General features: G+C 47.3%; 1 protein-coding gene across 2 annotated transcripts in view; it reads left to right on the top strand.

Annotated features, from left to right (window-relative positions):
* Positions 1–18,773, top strand: part of ptgesl (prostaglandin E synthase 2-like) — a 30,454-nt gene that overhangs the window by 6,066 nt on the left and 5,615 nt on the right. For both annotated transcript variants that reach the window (XM_070863702.1, XM_070863701.1), the window contains 2 exons: positions 2,885–3,037; positions 12,779–12,979. In XM_070863702.1, the coding sequence (XP_070719803.1) occupies positions 2,885–3,037; positions 12,779–12,979 (354 nt within the window). The remainder of the gene's footprint in view (positions 1–2,884; positions 3,038–12,778; positions 12,980–18,773) is intronic.

Below are 18,773 nucleotides of genomic sequence, written 5' to 3'. Positions count from 1 at the left end.
GTCTCAGTCACAGGTGGGGCAGACGGTGGTTGGAGGGACGGGTGGGTGGGGGGCTTGGGTTGTCGTGCGCTCCTTCCGCTGTTTGCGTCGGCTTCCGCGTGCTCCCGACGAAGAGACTCGATGAGTTTGGCGCCTTCCCGGGAGCTTCTCCTCCACTTTGGGCGGTCTCAGGCCAGGGATTCCCAGGTGTCGGTGAGGATGTTGCACTTTATGAAGGAGGGCTTTGAGGGTGTCCTTGAAGCGTTTCCTCTGCCCACCTGGGACTTGTTTGCCGTGTCGGAGCTCTGAGTAGAGCGCTTGTTTTGGGAGTCTCGTGTCGGGCATGTGGACGATGTGGCCCGCCCATCGGAGCTGATCGAGCGTGGTCAGTGCTTCGATGTTGGGGATGTTGGTCTGAGGGAGAACACTGACTTTGGTGCGCCTATCCTGCCAGTGGATTTGCAGGATCTTGCAGAGGCAGTGTTGGTACATCTCCAGTGCTTTGAGGTGCCTGCTGTACACACTCCTTCACTAACTTGAGACACACTTATGCCAATGTTCTCCATAATTTTGAGGGGAAGAGCAAAGACGTCTTGCTGCAATTATATAGGGCCCTGGTGAGACCATACCTAGAGTATTGTGTACAGTTTTGGTCTCGTTATGTAAGGAAGTTTATACTTGCCATAGAGGGAGTACAATGAAGGTTCAACAGACTGATTCCTGGGATGGGGGGATTGTCCTATGAGGAGAGATTGAGTAGACTGGGCCTATAGAGTTTAGAAGAATGAGAGGTGATCTCATTGAAACATACAAAATTCTTACAGGGCTTGACAGGGTAAATGCAGGGAGGATGTTTCCCCAGATTGGAGAACCAGTGGCCACAGAATAATGGGTCGGCCATTTAGGACTGAGATGGGGAAAGACTTCTTCACTCAGAGGGTGGTGAATCTTCGGAATTCTCTACCCCAGAGGGTTGTGGAGGCTCAGTCTTTGGCTGAGTATATTCAAGACAGAGATTGATAGATTTTTGTATATAAGGGAATCAAGGGATATGGGGATAGTGCAGGAAAATGGAGTTGAGGTAGAAGATCTGCCATGATATTGAATGGCGGAACAGGCTCAAGGGGCCGAATGACCGATTCTTGCTCCTAATTCTTATGTTCTTATGTTAATGGCTGCGCGACCATTCAAAAGTCTGCCCATGTGTGTTTTTTTTTCAATTTAAAAGCTAGCTCACTGAATGCTTGGGACCCCTGGACACGCAGCTTAAAGAACACGTTGACGTACACTCTCTTTTATACACACTCACGCACACTCTTTCATTATTGTACACTTACACACAATCCCATGTCCCTCGCACACTTAAACACATTCATTACCTCTCACCTTCTCAAGCACCCACAATCTCAGTGACACAGTTTTTAGTCCATTTCATCAGATTTTTCTTCAATTTAACGCTAGACTTGACTATTCCAACACACTCCTGGCCCGCCTCCCACTTTCTAACCTTCCGTAAAGTTGACGTCATCCAAAACTGTGCAGAACATGCCCTAACTCGCACCAAGTCCCGCTCACCCATCTCCCCAGTGCTCGCTGACCTACATTGGCTCCCATTTAAACAATGCCTCGATTTAAAAAAAAATTTCATCCTCAATGTTACAACTCTGACCATGAACTGGGTGTACAGGCACTGAGAGAGCTCTGGCATCGATTTTTGACCATCATCTCGGGGTAATTCTCCCCGATGTCCTGGGGCCAATATTTATCCCTCAATCAACATCATTAAAAAACAGATCATCTGGTCATTTATCACATCGCTGTTTGTGGGAGCTTGCTGTGCGCAAATTGGCTGCCGCGTTTCCTACGTGACAACAGTGACTACACTTCAGAAAGTGCTTCAATGGCTGTAAAGTGTTTTGAGACGCCCCGAGTCTGTGAAAGGTGCTGTGGGAATGGAAGTCTTTCTTTTGCTCTCTGCCCTTGCACTTCTTATTTGCTGGTCTTAAATACGAGAGTTGTTGGCACGTACGTGGGATGCAACTTGCAACGCGCTGGTTTGTCTCTCTCTACCATTTACTCACTGTTTACAGGTCCCCACCACAAACTGAGTTCCCTCGCCACTGATTCCATCCATCCCTCTCCCTAGCATCTATCTGACGCTAAGCCAGACTGTTGGCAACCTAGGCGATATATTTGAGCCTGAAATGAGCATCTGCCCGCATATCCGCGGCATAACTAAGACCGCCTATTTCCACCTCTGTAACATCGCCCATCTCCGCCCCTGCCTCAGATCATCTGTTGCTGAAGCCCTCATCCGTGCCTTTGTTACCTCTAGGCTTGACTATTGCAACGCACTCCTGGCTGGCCTCTCAAATTCTACCCTACGTAAACCTGAGGTCATCCAAAACATGGCAGCCCGTGTCCTGACTCACACCACGTCCCTGTGCTCGTTGACCTACATTGGCTCCCAGTTAAGCAACGTCTCGATTTCAAAATTCTCATCCTTGTTCACAAATCCCTCCATGGCCTCACCCCTCCCTATCTCTGTAATCTCCTTCAGCCCCACAACCCCCCCCCCCCCCGAGATGTCTGCGTTCCTCAAATTCTGCCCTCTTGAGCATCCCTGATTTTAATCGCTCAACCATCGGTGGCCGTGCCTTCAGCTGCCTAGGTCCCAAGCTCTGGGACTCCCTCTCCGCCTCTCTACGTCGCTCTCCTTCTTTAAGACAATCCTTAAAACCTACATCTTTGACCAAGCTTTTGGTCACCTGCGCTAATTTCTTATGTGGCTCAGTGTCAAATGTATTTGTTTTGACTTGTAACACTCCTGTAAAGTGCCTTGGGATGTTTTACTATGTTAAAGGTGCTATATAAATAAAAAGTTGTTGTTTCTCAAACATTTCAGGCACAAGAAACTAACTGAGGTGGTGTCGTACTACCCAGAGATGAAATCAAAGGACGAGAAGGGGAAGGAGGTGGTTGAATACAACAACAAGTACTGGGTGATGCTGGAGGACCCGGATGAAAAGCAATACTACCCCTCCAAGGAGGCCAGGAAGTATGTATGCTTGGAGCGCGCTTAAAATCAATAATTATTTACCAATATCATCAGGGGAAAAGCCCACTCTAACTGGGCCACACATCTTTCACATCCAGTTTTTCCCCCCTGTCCAGTCCTCATCGAACCATAGACATTTACAGCACGGAAGGAGGCCATTCGGCCCATCGTGTCTGTGCAGGCCGACAGAGCTATCCAGCCTAATCCCACTTTCCAGCTCTTGGTCTGTAGCCCTGTAGGTTACGGCACTTCAAGTGCACATCCAAGTACTTTTTAAATGCAATGAAGGTTTCTGCCTCTACCACCCTTTCAGGCCGTGAGTTCCAGACCCCCACCACCCTCTGGGTGAAGAAATTTCCCCTCAAATCCCCTCTAAACCTCCTACCAATTACTTTAAATCTATTCCTCTGGTTGTTGTTTCCTCTGTTAAGGGAAATAGGTCCTTCCTATCCACTCCAACTAGTCTCCTCATAATTTTATACACCTCAATTAGGTCTCCCCTCAGCCTCCTCTCTCCCAAAGAAAACAACCCCAGCCTATCCAATCTTTCCTCATAGCTAAAATGCTCCAGTCCAGGCAACATCCTCATAAATCTCCTCTTTACCCCCTCTAGTGCAATCACATCTTTCCTGTAATGTGGTGAGCAGAACTGCACGCAGTACTCTAGCTGTGGCCTAACTAATGTTTTATACAATTCAAGCATAGCCTCCCTGCTCTTGCCTTTATTAGCCGAGGCATAGAATACAAGTATTCCGTACGCCTTCTTAACCACCTTAACTACCTGTCCTGCTAACTTCAGGGATCTGTGGACCTGCACTCCAAGGTCCCTCTGTTCCTCTACACTTCTCCGTATCCTACCATTTAATGTGTATTTCCTTGCCTTGTTAGCCCTCTCCAAATGCATTACCTTACACTTCTCTGGATTGAATTCCATTTGCCACTGTTCTGCCCACCCGCCCAGTCCATTGATTTCTTCCTGCAGTCTACATTAACAACCACACGGCCAATTTTGTTATAATAGTACCCCCTACATTCAAGTTTAAATCATTCATATATACCGCAAAAAGCAAGGGACTGAGTACTGAGCCCTGTGAAACCCCACTGGAAACATCCTTCCAGTCACAAACTGCCGGACTGGGAGCGAATGTAGGTCAGCGAACATGGGTAAGCGGGACTCAGTGCGAGTTAGAACACGGGGCTGCCGAGTTTTGGATCACCTCTAGTTTACGTAGGGTAGAATGTGAAAGGCCAGCCAGGAATAGTCAAGTCTAGAGATAACAAAGGCACGGATGAGGGCTTCAGTAGCGGATGAGCCGAAGCAAGGGCGGAGGCGGGCAGTGTTACGGAGGTGGCAGTGTTACGGAGGTGGTAATAGGCGGTCTTAGTTATGTTGCGGATATGTGGTCGGAAGCTCATTTCAGGGTCAGATATGACACCAAGGTTGCCAACAGTCTGGTTCAGCCTCAGACAGAAGTCGGGGAGAGGGATGAAGTCAGTGGCTGGGGAATGGAGTTTGTGGCGGGGACCAGGAGTGGTGGGGTGCTCGATTTCCACCAGCAGAGTCGCTGGCCTTATGCTAACGAGGTAAGGCCCTCGCTAGTGGACCAGGCCTACGTGGTCTGCGCTATCGGATGGCCGGCTGATAGTTAAAATCTACCCCCAGCTGTTTCCTCTACATGAGATGTTGGAACATAAGAAATAGGAGCAGGAGTAGGCCATTCTGCCCCTCGAGCCTGCTCCGCCATTCAATGAGATCATGGTCGATCTGGTCTTGGCCTCAACTCCACTTCACTGCCCGCTCCCCATTACCCCTGACTCCCTTATCGCTCAAAAATCTGTCGATCTCCACCTTAAATATATTCAATGACCCAGCTCCTCAGTTCTCTGGGGTAGAGTATTACAAAGATTCACGACCCTCTGAGAGAAGAAATTCCTCCTCATCTCCGTTTTAAATGGGCGACCCTTTATTCTGAAACTGTGCCCCCTAGTTCTAGATTCCCCCACGAGGGGAAGCATTTTCTCTGCATCTATCTTATCGAGCCCCTTCAGAATCCTATACGTTTTAATAAGATTAACTCTCATTCTTCTAAACTCCAATGAGTATAGGCCCAACCTGCTCAACCTTTCTTCATAAGACAAACCCCTTCATCTCAGGAATCAACCTCGTGGGCCTTCTCTGAACTACCTCCAATGCAAGTATATGCAACCAACTGGAGAGCTGGCCATCCTAGACTGGGTGTTGTGTAATGAGAGAGGATTAATTAGCAATCGTGTTGTGCGAGGCCTCTTGGGGAAGTGTGACCATAATATGGTAGAATTCTTCATTAAGATGGAGAGTGACACAGTTTATTCAGAGACTAGGGTCCTGAACTTAAAGGTAACTTTGATGGTATGAGACGTGAATTGGCTAAGATAGACTGGCAAATGATACTTAAAGGGTTGATGGTGGATAGGCAATGGCAGACATTTAAGGATCACATGGATGAACTTCAACAATTGTACATCCCTGTCTGGCATAAAAATAAAACTGGGAAGGTGGCTCAACCGTGGCTAACCAGGGAAATTAGGGATAGTGTTAAATCCAAGGAAGAGGCATATAAATTGGCCAGAAAAAGCAGCAAACCTGAGGACTGGGAGAAATTTAGAATTCAGCAGAAGAGGACAAAGGGTTTAATTAGGAGGGGGAAAATAGAGTATGAGAGTAAGCTTGCAGGGAACATAAAAACTGACTGCAAAAGCTTCTATAGATATGTGAAGACAAATGTAGGTCCCTTGCAGTCAGAACCAGGTGAATTTATTATGGGGAACAAAGAAATGGCAGACCAATTGAACAAATACTTTGGTTCTATCATCACTAAGGAAGACACAAATAACCTTCCGGAAATACTAGGGGACCGAGGGTCTAGTGAGAAGGAGGAACTGAAGGAAATCCTTATTATTCAGGAAACTGTGTTGGGGAAATTGATGGGATTGAAGGCTGATAAATCCCCAGGACCTGATAGTCTGCATCCCAGAGTACTTAAGGAAGTGGCCCTGGAAATAGTGGATGCACTGGTGGTCATTTTCCAACATTCTATTGACTCTGGATCAGTTCCTATGGATTGGAGGGTAGCTAATGTATACCCACTTTTTAAAAAAGGAGGGAGAGAGAAAACAGGGAATTATAGACCGGTTAGCCTGACCTCAGTAGTGGGGAAAATGTTGGAATCAATTATTAAAGATGTAATAGCAGCGCATTTGGAAAGTAGTGACAGGATCGGTCCAAGTCAGCATGGATTTATGAAAGGGAAATCATGCTTGACAAATCTTCTAGAATTTTTTGAGGATGTAACTAGTAGAGTGGAAAAGGGAGAACCAGTGGATGTGGTATATTTGGACTTTCAAAAAGCTTTTGACAAGGTCCCACACAAGAGATTGGTGTGCAAAATTAAAGCACATGGTATTGAGGGTAATGTATTGACGTGGATAGAGAACTGGTTGGCAGACAGGAAGCAAAGAGTAGGAATAAACGGGTCCTTTTCAGAATGGCAGGCAGTGACTAGTGGGGTACCGCAAGCTTCAGTGCTGGGACCCCAACTATTTACAATATATATTAATAATTTAGACAAAGGAATTGAACGTAATATCTCCAAGTTTGCAGATGACATTAAGCTGGGTGGCAGTGTGAGCTGTGAGGAGGATGCTAAGAGGCTGCAGGGTGACTTGGACAGGTTAGGTGAGTGGGCAAATGCATGGCAGATGCAGTATAATGCGGATAAATATGAGGTTATCCACTTTGGTGGCAAAAACAGGGGAAAGCAGAATATTATCTGAATGGTGACAGATTAGGAAAAGGGGAGGTGCAATGAGATCTGGGTGTCATGGTACATCAGTCATTGAAAGTTGGCATGCAGGTACAGCAGGCGGTGAAGAAGGCAAATGGCATGTTGGCCTTCATAGCGAGAGGATTTGAGTATAGGAGCAGGGAGGTCTTACTGCAGTTGTACAGGGCCTTGGTGAGGCCACACCTTAAATATTGTGTACAGTTTTGGTCTCCTAATCTGAGGAAGGACATTCTTGCTATTGAGGGCGTGCAGCGAAGGTTCTCCAGGCTGATTTCCGGGATGGCAGGACTGACATATGAAAGACTGGATCGACTAAGCTTATATTCACTGGAATTTAGAAGAATGAGAGGGGATCTCCTCGAAACATATAAAATTCTGACAGGATTGGACAGGTTAGATGCAGGAAGAATGTTCCCGATGTTGAGGAAATCCAGAACCAGGGGTCACAGTCTAAGGGGTTAGCCATTTAGGACCGAGATGAGGAGAAACTTCTTCACTCAGAAAATTGTGAACCTGTGGAATTCCCTACCACAGAATGTTGTTGAGGCCAATTCATTAGATATAGTCAAAAGGGAGTTAGATGTGGCCCTTACGGTTAAAGGGATCAAGGAGTATGGAGAGAAATCAGGAATGGGGTACTAAAGTTGCATGATCTTCCATGATCATATTGAATGGTGGTGCAAGCTCGAAGGGCCGGATGGCCTACTCGTGCACCTATTTTCGATGTTTCTATCCCTCCTTAAATAAGACCAAAACAGTTCACTATTGCATAAGGCTTTGTGTCTTAATGCAAGGAGTATCCGCAATAAGGTGGATGAATTAAGTGTGCAAATAGATGTTAACAAATATGATGTGATTGGGATTACGGAGACGTGGCTCCAGGATGATCAGGGCTGGGAACTCAACATCCAGGGGTATTCAACATTCAGGAAGGATAGAATAAAAGGAAAAGGAGGTGGGGTAGCATTGCTGGTTAAAGAGGAGATTAATGCAATAGTTAGGAAAGACATTAGCTTGGATGATGTGGAATCTATATGGGTAGAGCTGCAGAACACTAAAGGGCAAAAATCGTTAGTGGGAGTTGTGTACAGACCTCCAAACAGTGGTAGTGATGTTGGGGAGGGCATCAAACAGGAAATTAGGAGTGCATGCAATAAAGGTGCAGCAGTTATAATGGGTGACTTTAATATGCACATAGATTGGGCTAGCCAAACTGGAAGCAATACGGTGGAGGAGGATTTCCTGGAGTGCATAAGGGATGGTTTTCTAGACCAATATGTCGAGGAACCAACTAGGGGGGTGGCCATCTTAGACTGGGTGTTGTGTAATGAGAGAGGATTAATTAACAATCTCATTGTGCGAGGCCCCTTGGGGAAGAGTGACCATAATATGGTGGAATTCTGTATTAGGATGGAGAATGATAGTTAATTCAGAGACCATGGTCCAGAACTTAAAGAAGGCTAACTTTGAAGGTATGAGGCGTGAATTGGCTAGGATAGATTGGCGAATGATACTGAAGGGGTTGACTGTGGATGGGCAATGGCAGACATTTAGAGACCGCATGGATGAATTACAACAATTGTACATTCCTGTCTGGCGTAAAAATAAAAAAGGGAAGGTGGCTCAACCGTGGCTATCTAGGGAAATCAGGGATAGTATTAAAGCCAAGGAAGTGGCATACAAATTGGCCAGAAATAGCAGCGAACCTGGGGACTGGGAGAAATTTAGAACTCAGCAGAGGAGGACAAAGGGTTTGATTAGGGCAGGGAAAATGGAGTACGAGAAGAAGCTTGCAGGGAACATTAAGGCGGATTGCAAAAGTTTCTACAGATATGTAAAGAGAAAAAGGTTAGTAAAGACAAACGTAGGTCCCATGCAGTCAGAATCAGGGGAAGTCATAACGGGGAACAAAGAAATGGCAGACCAATTGAACAAGTACTTTGGTTCAGTATTCACTAAGGAGGACACAAACAACCTTCCGGATATAAAAGGGGTCAGAGGGTCTAGTAAGGAGGAGGAACTGAGGGAAATCTTTATTAGTCGGGAAATTGTGTTGGGGAAATTGATGGGATTGAAGGCCGATAAATCCCCAGGGCCTGATGGACTGCATCCCAGAGTACTTAAGGAGGTGGCCTTGGAAATAGCAGATGCATTGACAGTCATTTTCCAACATTCCATTGACTGGATCAGTTCCTATCGCGTGGAGGGTAGCCAATGTAACCCCACTTTTTAAAAAAGGAGGGAGAGAGAAAGCAGAGAATTATAGACCGGTCAGCCTGACCTCAGTAGTGGGTAAAATGATGGAATCAATTATTAAGGATGTCATAGCAGCGCATTTGGAAAATGGTGACATGATAGGTCCAAGTCAGCATGGATTTGTGAAAGGGAGATCATGCTTGACAAATCTTCTGGAATTTTTTGAGGATGTTTCCAGTAAAGTGGACAAAGGAGAACCAGTTGATGTGGTATATTTGGACTTTCAGAAGGCTTTCGACAAGGTCCCACAATGTGCAAAGTTAAAGCACATGGGATTGGGGGTAGTGTGCTGACGTGGATTGAGAACTGGTTGTCAGACAGGAAGCAAAGAGTAGGAGTAAATGGGTACTTTTCAGAATGGCAGGCAGTGACTAGTGGGGTACCGCAAGGTTCTGTGCTGGGGCCCCAGTTGTTTACATTGTACATTAATGATTTAGACGAGGGGATTAAATGTAGTATCTCCAAATTTGCGGATGACACTAAGTTGGGTGGCAGTGTGAGCTGCGAGGAGGATGCTATGAGGCTGCAGAGTGACTTGGATAGGTTAGGTGAGTGGGCAAATGCATGGCAGATGAAGTATAATGTGGATAAATGTGAGGTTATCCACTTTGGTGGTAAAAACAGAGAGACAGACTATTATCTGAATGGTGACAGATTAGGAAAAGGGAAGGTGCAACGAGACCTGGGTGTCATGGTACATCAGTCATTGAAGGTTGGCATGCAGGTACAGCAGGCGGTTAAGAAAGCAAATGGCATGTTGGCCTTCATAGCGAGGGGATTTGAGTACAGGGGCAGGGAGGTGTTGCTACAGTTGTACAGGGCCTTGGTGAGGCCACACCTGGAGTATTGTGTACAGTTTTGGTCTCCTAACTTGAGGAAGGACATTCTTGCTATTGAGGGAGTGCAGCGAAGATTCACCAGACTAATTCCCGGGATGGTGGGACTGACCTATCAAGAAAGACTGGATCAACTGGGCTTGTATTCACTGGAGTTCAGAAGAGTGAGAGGGGACCTCATAGAAAGGTTTAAAATTCTGATGGGTTTGGACAGGTTGGATGCAGGAAGAATGTTCCCAATGTTGGGGAAGTCCAGAACCAGGGGTCACAGTCTAAGGATAAGGGGTAAGCCATTTAGGACCGAGATGAGGAGAAACTTCTTCACCCAGAGAGTGGTGAACCTGTGGAATTCTCTACCACAGAAAGTAGTTGAGGCCAATTCACTAAATATATTCAAACGGGAGTTAGATGAAGTCCTTACTACTCGGGGGATCAAGGGTTATGGCGAGAAAGCAGGAAGGGGGTACTGAAGTTTCATGTTCAGCCATGAACTCATTGAATGGCGGTGCAGGCTAGAAGGGCTGAATGGCCTGCTCCTGCACCTATTTTCTATGTTTCTATACAAATTTAGTTCAGTGCTGGGGATTTGGGGGGATCGCTCAGAGGGAGTCGATGTGACCCGTTTGTTCTCGTGCCATTTGACGCCATTTGGGATTTTTTTAATGCTAGAGGAAAGGAAATAACACGTTCAGCGATGTCTACCTTTTGAGTCCCAGGGGCGCAGTTTTTCAGATCAGCCATGATCTTATTGAATGGCGGAGCAGGCTCGAGGGGCTAGATGGCCTACTCCTGTTCCTAATTCTTATGTTCTTATGATGCTGCATATGAGGAGGGTGGAGCGGATTTGCCAGTGTGCCTTTGTTGCCTCCTGGCTCAACCATTCCAATGCTCTCCTGGGTCGCTACCCCCCCCCCCCCAATAAAGAGCTCATCCAAAACTCTGCTGACCGTACCATGTCCTATCTCGCACCATGTCCCGTTCACCCACCATCATCATCATCATCATAGGCAGTCCCTTGTAACAAGCATGACTTGCTTCCGTGCCAAAAAGGGATAACTTCGCAGGTGTTTCAATGAAGGACCTAATATTCCAGATCCAAAATTATATGTTGAAGGGTGGAAGATGCCTGTGCGTGGATTTTTTTTAGCCGTTGCACACCAGCCACCACACGGGCTTGACAGAGCGAGGTCTTGGTCCAGTGGCAAGGATTACCCAGGACGACTGGAGACCAGCTCTGCTGCACGGACCTAGTGCGTACACATATCGCAGTGTGGGCTGGCCCGTGCTGCCCCTGGGCCCTCGCCTCTTCTGAGCCCCAAATTCGCGCCGCTCCTGGGCCCCGGTCACTTCCCTCTACAAACTCGTGCCACTCCTTCGCTCCTCCTGCTGCGCTAGCCCGCACTGCAATCAGCGACCTGGCTTCAGCAGGCCGGGGCCATTGCAGGGAATCACCCATCAAAACTTGTGCTCGCTGGCCGACACTGGCTCCCAATCCCGCAGAGCCTCGATTTTTCAAATTCTCTCCCTTGTTTTCAAATCCCTCCGTGGCTTTGCCTATCTCTGTCATCACCTTCAGCCCTATAACGCTCCGAGATCGCTACGCTGCTCCAATTCTGGCGCCTCGCGCATCCCCGATTTTAATCGCCCCACCATTGGTGGCCGCACGTTCAGCTGACTGGGCCTGAAGATCTGGAATTTCCTCCCGAAACCTTTCTGCATCTCTCTTCCTTTTAAGATGCTCCTTAAAACCTACCTCACCTGTCCTAATATATCCTTATGTGGCTCGGTGTAAAATGTTGTCTGCTAACATTCCTGTGAAGCGCCTTGGGACGTTTTTACTACGGTCAAAGGCGCTATATAAATGCTGTTGTCGTGTACAAACTTCAAATTGTTGGCCACAGCCCTACTTCCACAAGGGAGGGATGGGCAATACAGTCTGTTCATTGTCTAGCTGCTGCCGCACACGGCCTAGTGGCTGCCTAGATCGTGGCCCATGGCGACTTCAATCAGCCGGCCGGCTGCAGGTCTCGGATAATCTTTGCTGGCTCATTTGCCAATTACTTGAAATCCGTGTCCTCTGGTTACCGACCCTTCCACCAGTGGAAACAGTTTCTCCTTATTTACTCGACCAAAACCCTTCATAATTTTGAACATCTCTATTAAATCTCCCTTTAAGCTTCTCTGGTCGAAGGAGAACAGCCCCAGCTTCTCCAGTCACCTCCATGTAACTGAAGTCCCTCATCCTGGTACCATTCTAATAAATGTCCCCTGCACCCTTTTCAAGGCTTCTGACTAATCTTGGTTCTATCTCCGGTGGGCATTCTCCCACCGCCTCTCTAGGTGCCAGGAATTACTAAAGGAAACTTAAAAGAATGAAATGCACGCACCTCTACTTGAGTGTCTTGCTGCCAAAGAACATGGCCGTGCATTGCGGAGGGAGCGCTGCACTGTCGGAGGTGCCGTCTTGCGGATGAGACGTTAAACCGAGGCCCCGTCTGCTCACTCAGGTGGGCGTTAAAGACCCCATGGCACTATTTCGAAGAAGAGCAGGGGGAGTTCTCTCCGGTATACTGGGCCAATATTTATCCCTCAATCAACATAACAAAAAAAAAACCAGATTATCTGATCATTATCACATTGCTGTGTGTGGGAGCTTGCTGTGTGCAAATTGGCGGCCACGTTTCCCACATTACAACAGTGACTACACCCCATAAGTACTTCATTGGCTGTAAAGCGGTTTCAGATGTCCGGTGGTCGTGAAAGGCGCTATAGAAATCCAGTTCTTTTTTTTTATATAACGCGTTTGTTTTTTTTTAAATGTCCAGGGAGGAAATGAAATGGCGCATGTGGGTGGATGACCGGCTGGTGCATCTCATTTCACCCAACGTTTACCGCACTCCCGGAGAGGCACTGGAGTCTTTCGACTACATCGTGCGGGAGGGCAAGTTTGGAACGTTTGAAGGGTTTTTCGCCAAGTATGTCGGAGCAGCAGCCATGTTCTTTGTCAGCAAGAGACTCAAGTCGAGGTGCGTGCACTTAACTCTTTTTTTAAGTTTCCTGTAGTAAGCCCAGGCCCCTGGAGGGGAGGTGGGAGATTGACCACCGGAGATGGAACCAAGATTAGGCGGAAGCCTTGAAAAGGGTGCAGGAGACATTTACTACAATGGTACCAGGATGAGGGACATCAGTGACGTGGAGGTGACTGGAGAAGCTAGGATTGTTCTCCTTAGAGCAGAGGGTTGTAAATCTGTGGAATTCGCTGCCTCAGAGAGCTGTAGAAGCTGGGTCATTGAATAAATTTAAGACAGAGGTAGACAGTTTCTTAACCGATAAGGGGTTATGGGGAGCGGGCAGGGAAGTGGACCTGAGTCCATGATTGGATCAGCCATGATCGCATCAAATGGCGGAGCAGGCTCGAGGGGCCGTACGGCCTACTCCTGCTCCTATTTCTTATGTTCTTATGTAGAAGGTTATGGTGGAGATTTAATAGAGGCGTTCAAAATCATGAAGGATTTTGGTAGAGTAAATAAGGAGAAACTGTTTCACCTGGTGGAATAGTTGGTAACCAGAGGACACAGATTTAAAGTAAATGGCAAATGAGTCATCGGGGAGATGAGGAGAATTAAAAAAAAAAATTTAACGCAGTGAGTTGTTGTGCTGCATGAAAGGGAGGTGGCAGCAGATTCAACAGGAACGTTCAAAAGGGAATTGGATTAATTACTTGAAAAGGAAAAAATGTACAGCGGAAAGAGCAGGGGAGTGGGACTAATTGGATCGCTTTCAAAGAGCCAACACAGGCACGATGGACTGAATGGCCTCCTCCTGTCCTGTAAGATTCTATGACTCCGCTAGCCCAAGCTGTTGATTTGAGGGCAGGGGGAAGTACTGAGATTTTGAAGTGGGTCCGCTCACACAGTTGGTGAATTGTCGATGTTCAAAAAAGGACCGAGATTAATTTACAAATGGGACACGGAGGTCTTTGGAGGGAGGAAATTTTAACTTTACCCGCCCAGCGGGAACCGGATGGGGGAGGGGTCAATTAAAGTGGTCGCTTGCTCCGATGCCACCGACTGCAATTTTAAAATGGAGGCGCTGAGAATACCCACCGAAGCCATGCCTTAAATATGCAGATCCGGTCCCAATTGTGTAATCGGAACCCGACTCCGAACTCAACGTTGGCAGGTGTGCTCCTTCGGGTCCCACAAGTGAAGTGTCGGCCTCCCTTGTCCGCAACTCTGCCCCCCCACCCTCCCAAAACCCCCATCCCTTCCCTGGCCCTGCACCTACAAAACAGTCCGCTTGATCAGCACCCCATCCACCATCTTACGTTCACTCCCTCCACCACCGGCGCACCGTGGCTGCAGTGTGTACCATCTACAAGATACACTGCGGCAACTCGCCAAGGCTTCTTCAACAGCACCTCCCAAACCTGCGATCTCTACAATCCATTTTTATCTTTTCTTCCCTCCTGTTCCTTTCTCCCCTGCCCCTATCCCACCCCACCCCACCCCACCCCAGGATATTTACAGAAGTAGACTGGGTATTCTGTGGTGAGCATCTCACCTCCTGACTCCCCAAAGCCTTTCCACCATCTACAAGGCACAAGTCAGGAGTGTGATGGAATACTCTCCACTTGCCTGGATGAGTGCAGCTCCAACAACACTCAAGAAGCTCGACACCTTCTAGGATAAAGCAGCCCGCTTGATTGGCACCCTATCCACCACCTTCAACACTTAATCCCTCCACCACCGGCACACTGTGGCTGCATTGTGCACCATCTACAAGATGCACTGCAGCTACTCACCAAGGCTTCTTCGGCAGCACCTCCCAAACCCGTGACCTCTATCATTTAGAAGGACAAGAGCAACAGGCGCATGGGAACACTATCACCTCCAGGTTCCCCTCCAAGTTGGAAATATATCGCCGTTCCTTCATCGTCGCGGGGTCAAAATCCTAGAACGTCCTCCCTAACAGCACTGTGGGAGCACCTTCACCACATGGACTGCAGCGGTTCAAGAAGGCGGCTCACCACCACCTTCTCGAGGGTAACTAGGAATGAGCAATAAATGCTGGCCTTGCCAGCGACGCCCACATCCCGTGAGTGAATTTTTTTTAAATGGCGCACGCAATGGGGAAATGTTACATACACCGGTTTTTCCAACTGTTGATATCTCCGCTTGAAGCACTCGTGCCACATTCACTTATTATCCGGAGTGAAATTCCAAGCACTCTTCCTTGATAAAATGCAACATCCGCACCGACACCTGGGAGTCCCTGGCCAAAGACTGCCCTAGGTGGAGGAAGAGCACCTCAAGTCTCGTCGCCGGGAGCATGCAGAAAACAAGCACAGGCGGCGGAAGGAGCGTGCGGCAAACCAGACTCCCCACCCACCCTTTCCTTCAACCACTGTCTGTCCCACCTGTGACAGAGACTAATTCCCGTATTGGACTGTACAGTCACCTGAGAACTGACTTTTAGAGTGGAAGCAAGTCTTCCTTGATTTCGAAGGACTGCCGATGATGATGATTCTTCCTTTTGGACCTCCTGTATCTTGTCCTAGAAACATAGAAACATAGAAAATAGGTGCAGGAGTAGGCCATTCGGCCCTTCTAGCCTGCACCGCCATTCAATGAGTTCATGGCTGAACATGCAACTTCAGTACCCCATTCCTGCTTTCTCACCATACCCCTTGATTCCCCTAGTAGTAAGGACTTCATCTAACTCCTTTTTGAATATATTTCGTGAATTGGCCTCAACAACTTTCTGTGGTAGAGAATTCCACAGGTTCACCACTCTCTGGGTGAAGAAATTCCTCCTCATCTCGGTCCTAAATGGCTTCCCCCTTATCCTTAGACTGTGTCCCCTGGTTCTGGACTTCCCCAACATTGGGAACATTCTTCCTGCATCTAACCTGTCTAACCCCGTCAGAATTTTAAACCTTTCTATGAGGTCCCCTCTCATTCTTCTGAACTCCAGTGAATACAAGCCCAGTTGATCCATTCTTTCTTGATAGGTCAGTCCCGCCATCCCGGGAATCAGTCTGGTGAACCTTCGCTGCACTCCCTCAATAGCAAGAATGTCCTTCCTCAGGTTAGGAGACCAAAACTGTACACAATACTCCAGGTGTGGCCTCACCAAGGCCCTGTACAATTGTAGCAACACCTCCCTGCCCTTGTACTCAAATCCCCTCGCTATGAAGGCCAACATGCCATTTGCTTTCTTAACCGCCTGCTGTACCTGCATGCCAACCTTCAATGACTGATGTACCATGACACCCAGGTCTCTTTGCACCTCCCCTTTTCCTAATCTGTCACCATTCAGATAATAGTCTGTCTCTCTGTTTTTACCACCAAAGTGGATAACCTCACATTTATCCACATTATACTTCATCTGCCATGCATTTGCCCACTCACCTAACCTATCCAAGTCGCTCTGCAGCCTCATAGAATCCTCCTTGCAGCTCACACTGCCACCCAACTTAGTGTCATCCGCAAATTTGGAGATACTACATTTAATCCCCTCGTCTAAATCATTAATGTACAGTGTAAACAGCTGGGGCCCCAGCACAGAACCTTGCGGTACCCCACTAGTCACTGCCTGCCATTCTGAAAAGTCCCCATTTACTCCTACTCTTTGCTTCCTGTCTGACAACCAGTTCTCAATCCATGTCAGCACACTACCCCCAATCCCATGTGCTTTAACTTTGCACATTAATCTCTTGTGTGGGACCTTGTCGAAAGCCTTCTGAAAGTCCAAATATACCACATCAACTGGTTCTCCCTTGTCCACTCTACTGGAAACATCCTCAAAAAATTCCAGAAGATTTGTCAAGCATGATTTCCCTTTCACAAATCCATGCTGACTTGGACCTATCATATTACCTCTTTCCAAATGCACTGCGATGACATCCTTAATAATTGATTCCATCATTTTACCCACTACCGATGTCAGGCTGACCGGTCTGTAATTCCCTGTTTTCTCTCTCCCTCCTTTTTTAAAAAGTGGGGTTACATTGGCTACCCTCCACTCCATAGGAACTGATCCAGAGTCAATGGAATGTTGGAAAATGACTGTCAATGCATCCACTATTTCCAAGGCCACCTCCTTAAGTACTTTGGGATGCAGTCCATCAGGCCCTGGGGATTTATCGGCCTTCAATCCCATCAATTTCCCCAACACAATTTCCCGACTAATAAGGATTTCCCTCAGTTCCTCCTCCTTACTAGACTCTCCGACCCCTTTTATATCCGGAAGGTTGTTTGTGTCCTCCTCAGTGAATACCGAACCAAAGTACTTGTTCAATTGGTCCGCCATTTCTTTGTTCCCCGTTATGACTTCCCCTGATTCTGACTGCAGGGGACCTACGTTTGTCTTTACTAACCTTTTTCTCTTTACATATCTATAGAAACTTTTGCAATCCGTCTTAATGTTCCCTGCAAGCTTCTTCTCGTACTCCATTTTCCCTGCCCTAATCAAACCCTTTGTCCTCCTCTGCTGAGTTCTAAATTTCTCCCAGTCCCCGGGTTCTCTGCTATTTCTGGCCAATTTGTATGCCACTTCCTTGGCTTTAATGCTATCCCTGATTTCCCTTGATAGCCACGGTTGAGCCACCTTCCCTTTTTTATTTTTACGACAGACAGGAATGTACAATTGTTGTAGTTCATCCATGCGGTCTCTAAATATCTGCCATTGCCCATACACAGTCAACCCCTTCAGTATCATTCGCCAATCTATCCTAGCCAATTCACGCCTCATACCTTCAAAGTTACCCTTCTTTAAGTTCTGGACCATGGTCTCTGAATTAACTGTTTCATTCTCCATCCTAATGCAGAATTCCACCATATTATGGTCACTCTTCCCCAATGGGCCTCGCACAACGAGATTGCTAATTAATTCTCTCTCATTACACAACACCCAGTCTAAGATGGCCTCCCCCCTAGTTGGTTCCTCGACATATTGGTCTAAAAAACCATCCCTTATGCACTCCAGGAAATCCTCCTCTACCGTATTGCTTCCAGTTTGGTTAACCCAATCTATGTGCATATTAAAGTCACCCATTATAACTGCTGCACCTTTATTGCACGCACCCCTAATTTCATGTTTGATGCCCTCCCCAACATCACTACTACTGTTTGGAGGTCTGTACACAACTCCCACTAACGTTTTTTGTCCTTTGGTATTCTGCAGCTCTACCCATATAGATTCCACATCATCCAAGCTAATGTCCTTCCGAACTATTGCCTTAATTTGCTCCTTAACCAGCAATGCTACCCCACCTCCTTTTCCTTTTATTCTATCTTTCCTGAATGTTGAATACCCCTGGATGTTGAGTTCTCAGCCCTGATCATCCTGGAGCCACGTCTCCGTAATCCCAATCACATCATATTTGTTAACATCTATTTGCACAGTTAATTCATCCACTTTATTGCGGATACTCCTTGCATTAAGACACAAAGCCTTCAGGCTTGTTCTTTTAACACCCTTTGTCCTTTTATAATTTTGCTGTACAGTGGCCCTTTTTGTTCTTTGCCTTGGGTTTCTCTGCCCTCCACTTTTCCTCATCTCCTTTCTGTCTTTTGCTTTTGCCTCCTTTTTGTTTCCCTCTGTCTCCCTGCATTGGTTCCCATCCCCCTGCCATATCAGTTTAAATCCTCCCCAACAGCACTAGCAAACACTCCCCCCCAACAGCACTAGCAAACACTCCCCCTAGGACATTGGTTCCGGTCCTGCCCAGGTGCAGACCGTCCGGTTTGTACTGGTCCCACCTCCCCCAGAACTGGTTCCAATGCCCCAGGAATTTGAATCCCTCCCTGTTGCACC

The sequence above is a fragment of the Pristiophorus japonicus genome, chromosome 20 (assembly GCF_044704955.1).
Source record: "Pristiophorus japonicus isolate sPriJap1 chromosome 20, sPriJap1.hap1, whole genome shotgun sequence".
NCBI lineage: Eukaryota > Metazoa > Chordata > Chondrichthyes > Pristiophoridae > Pristiophorus > Pristiophorus japonicus.
This window is presented reverse-complemented; position numbering and strand designations above follow the sequence as displayed.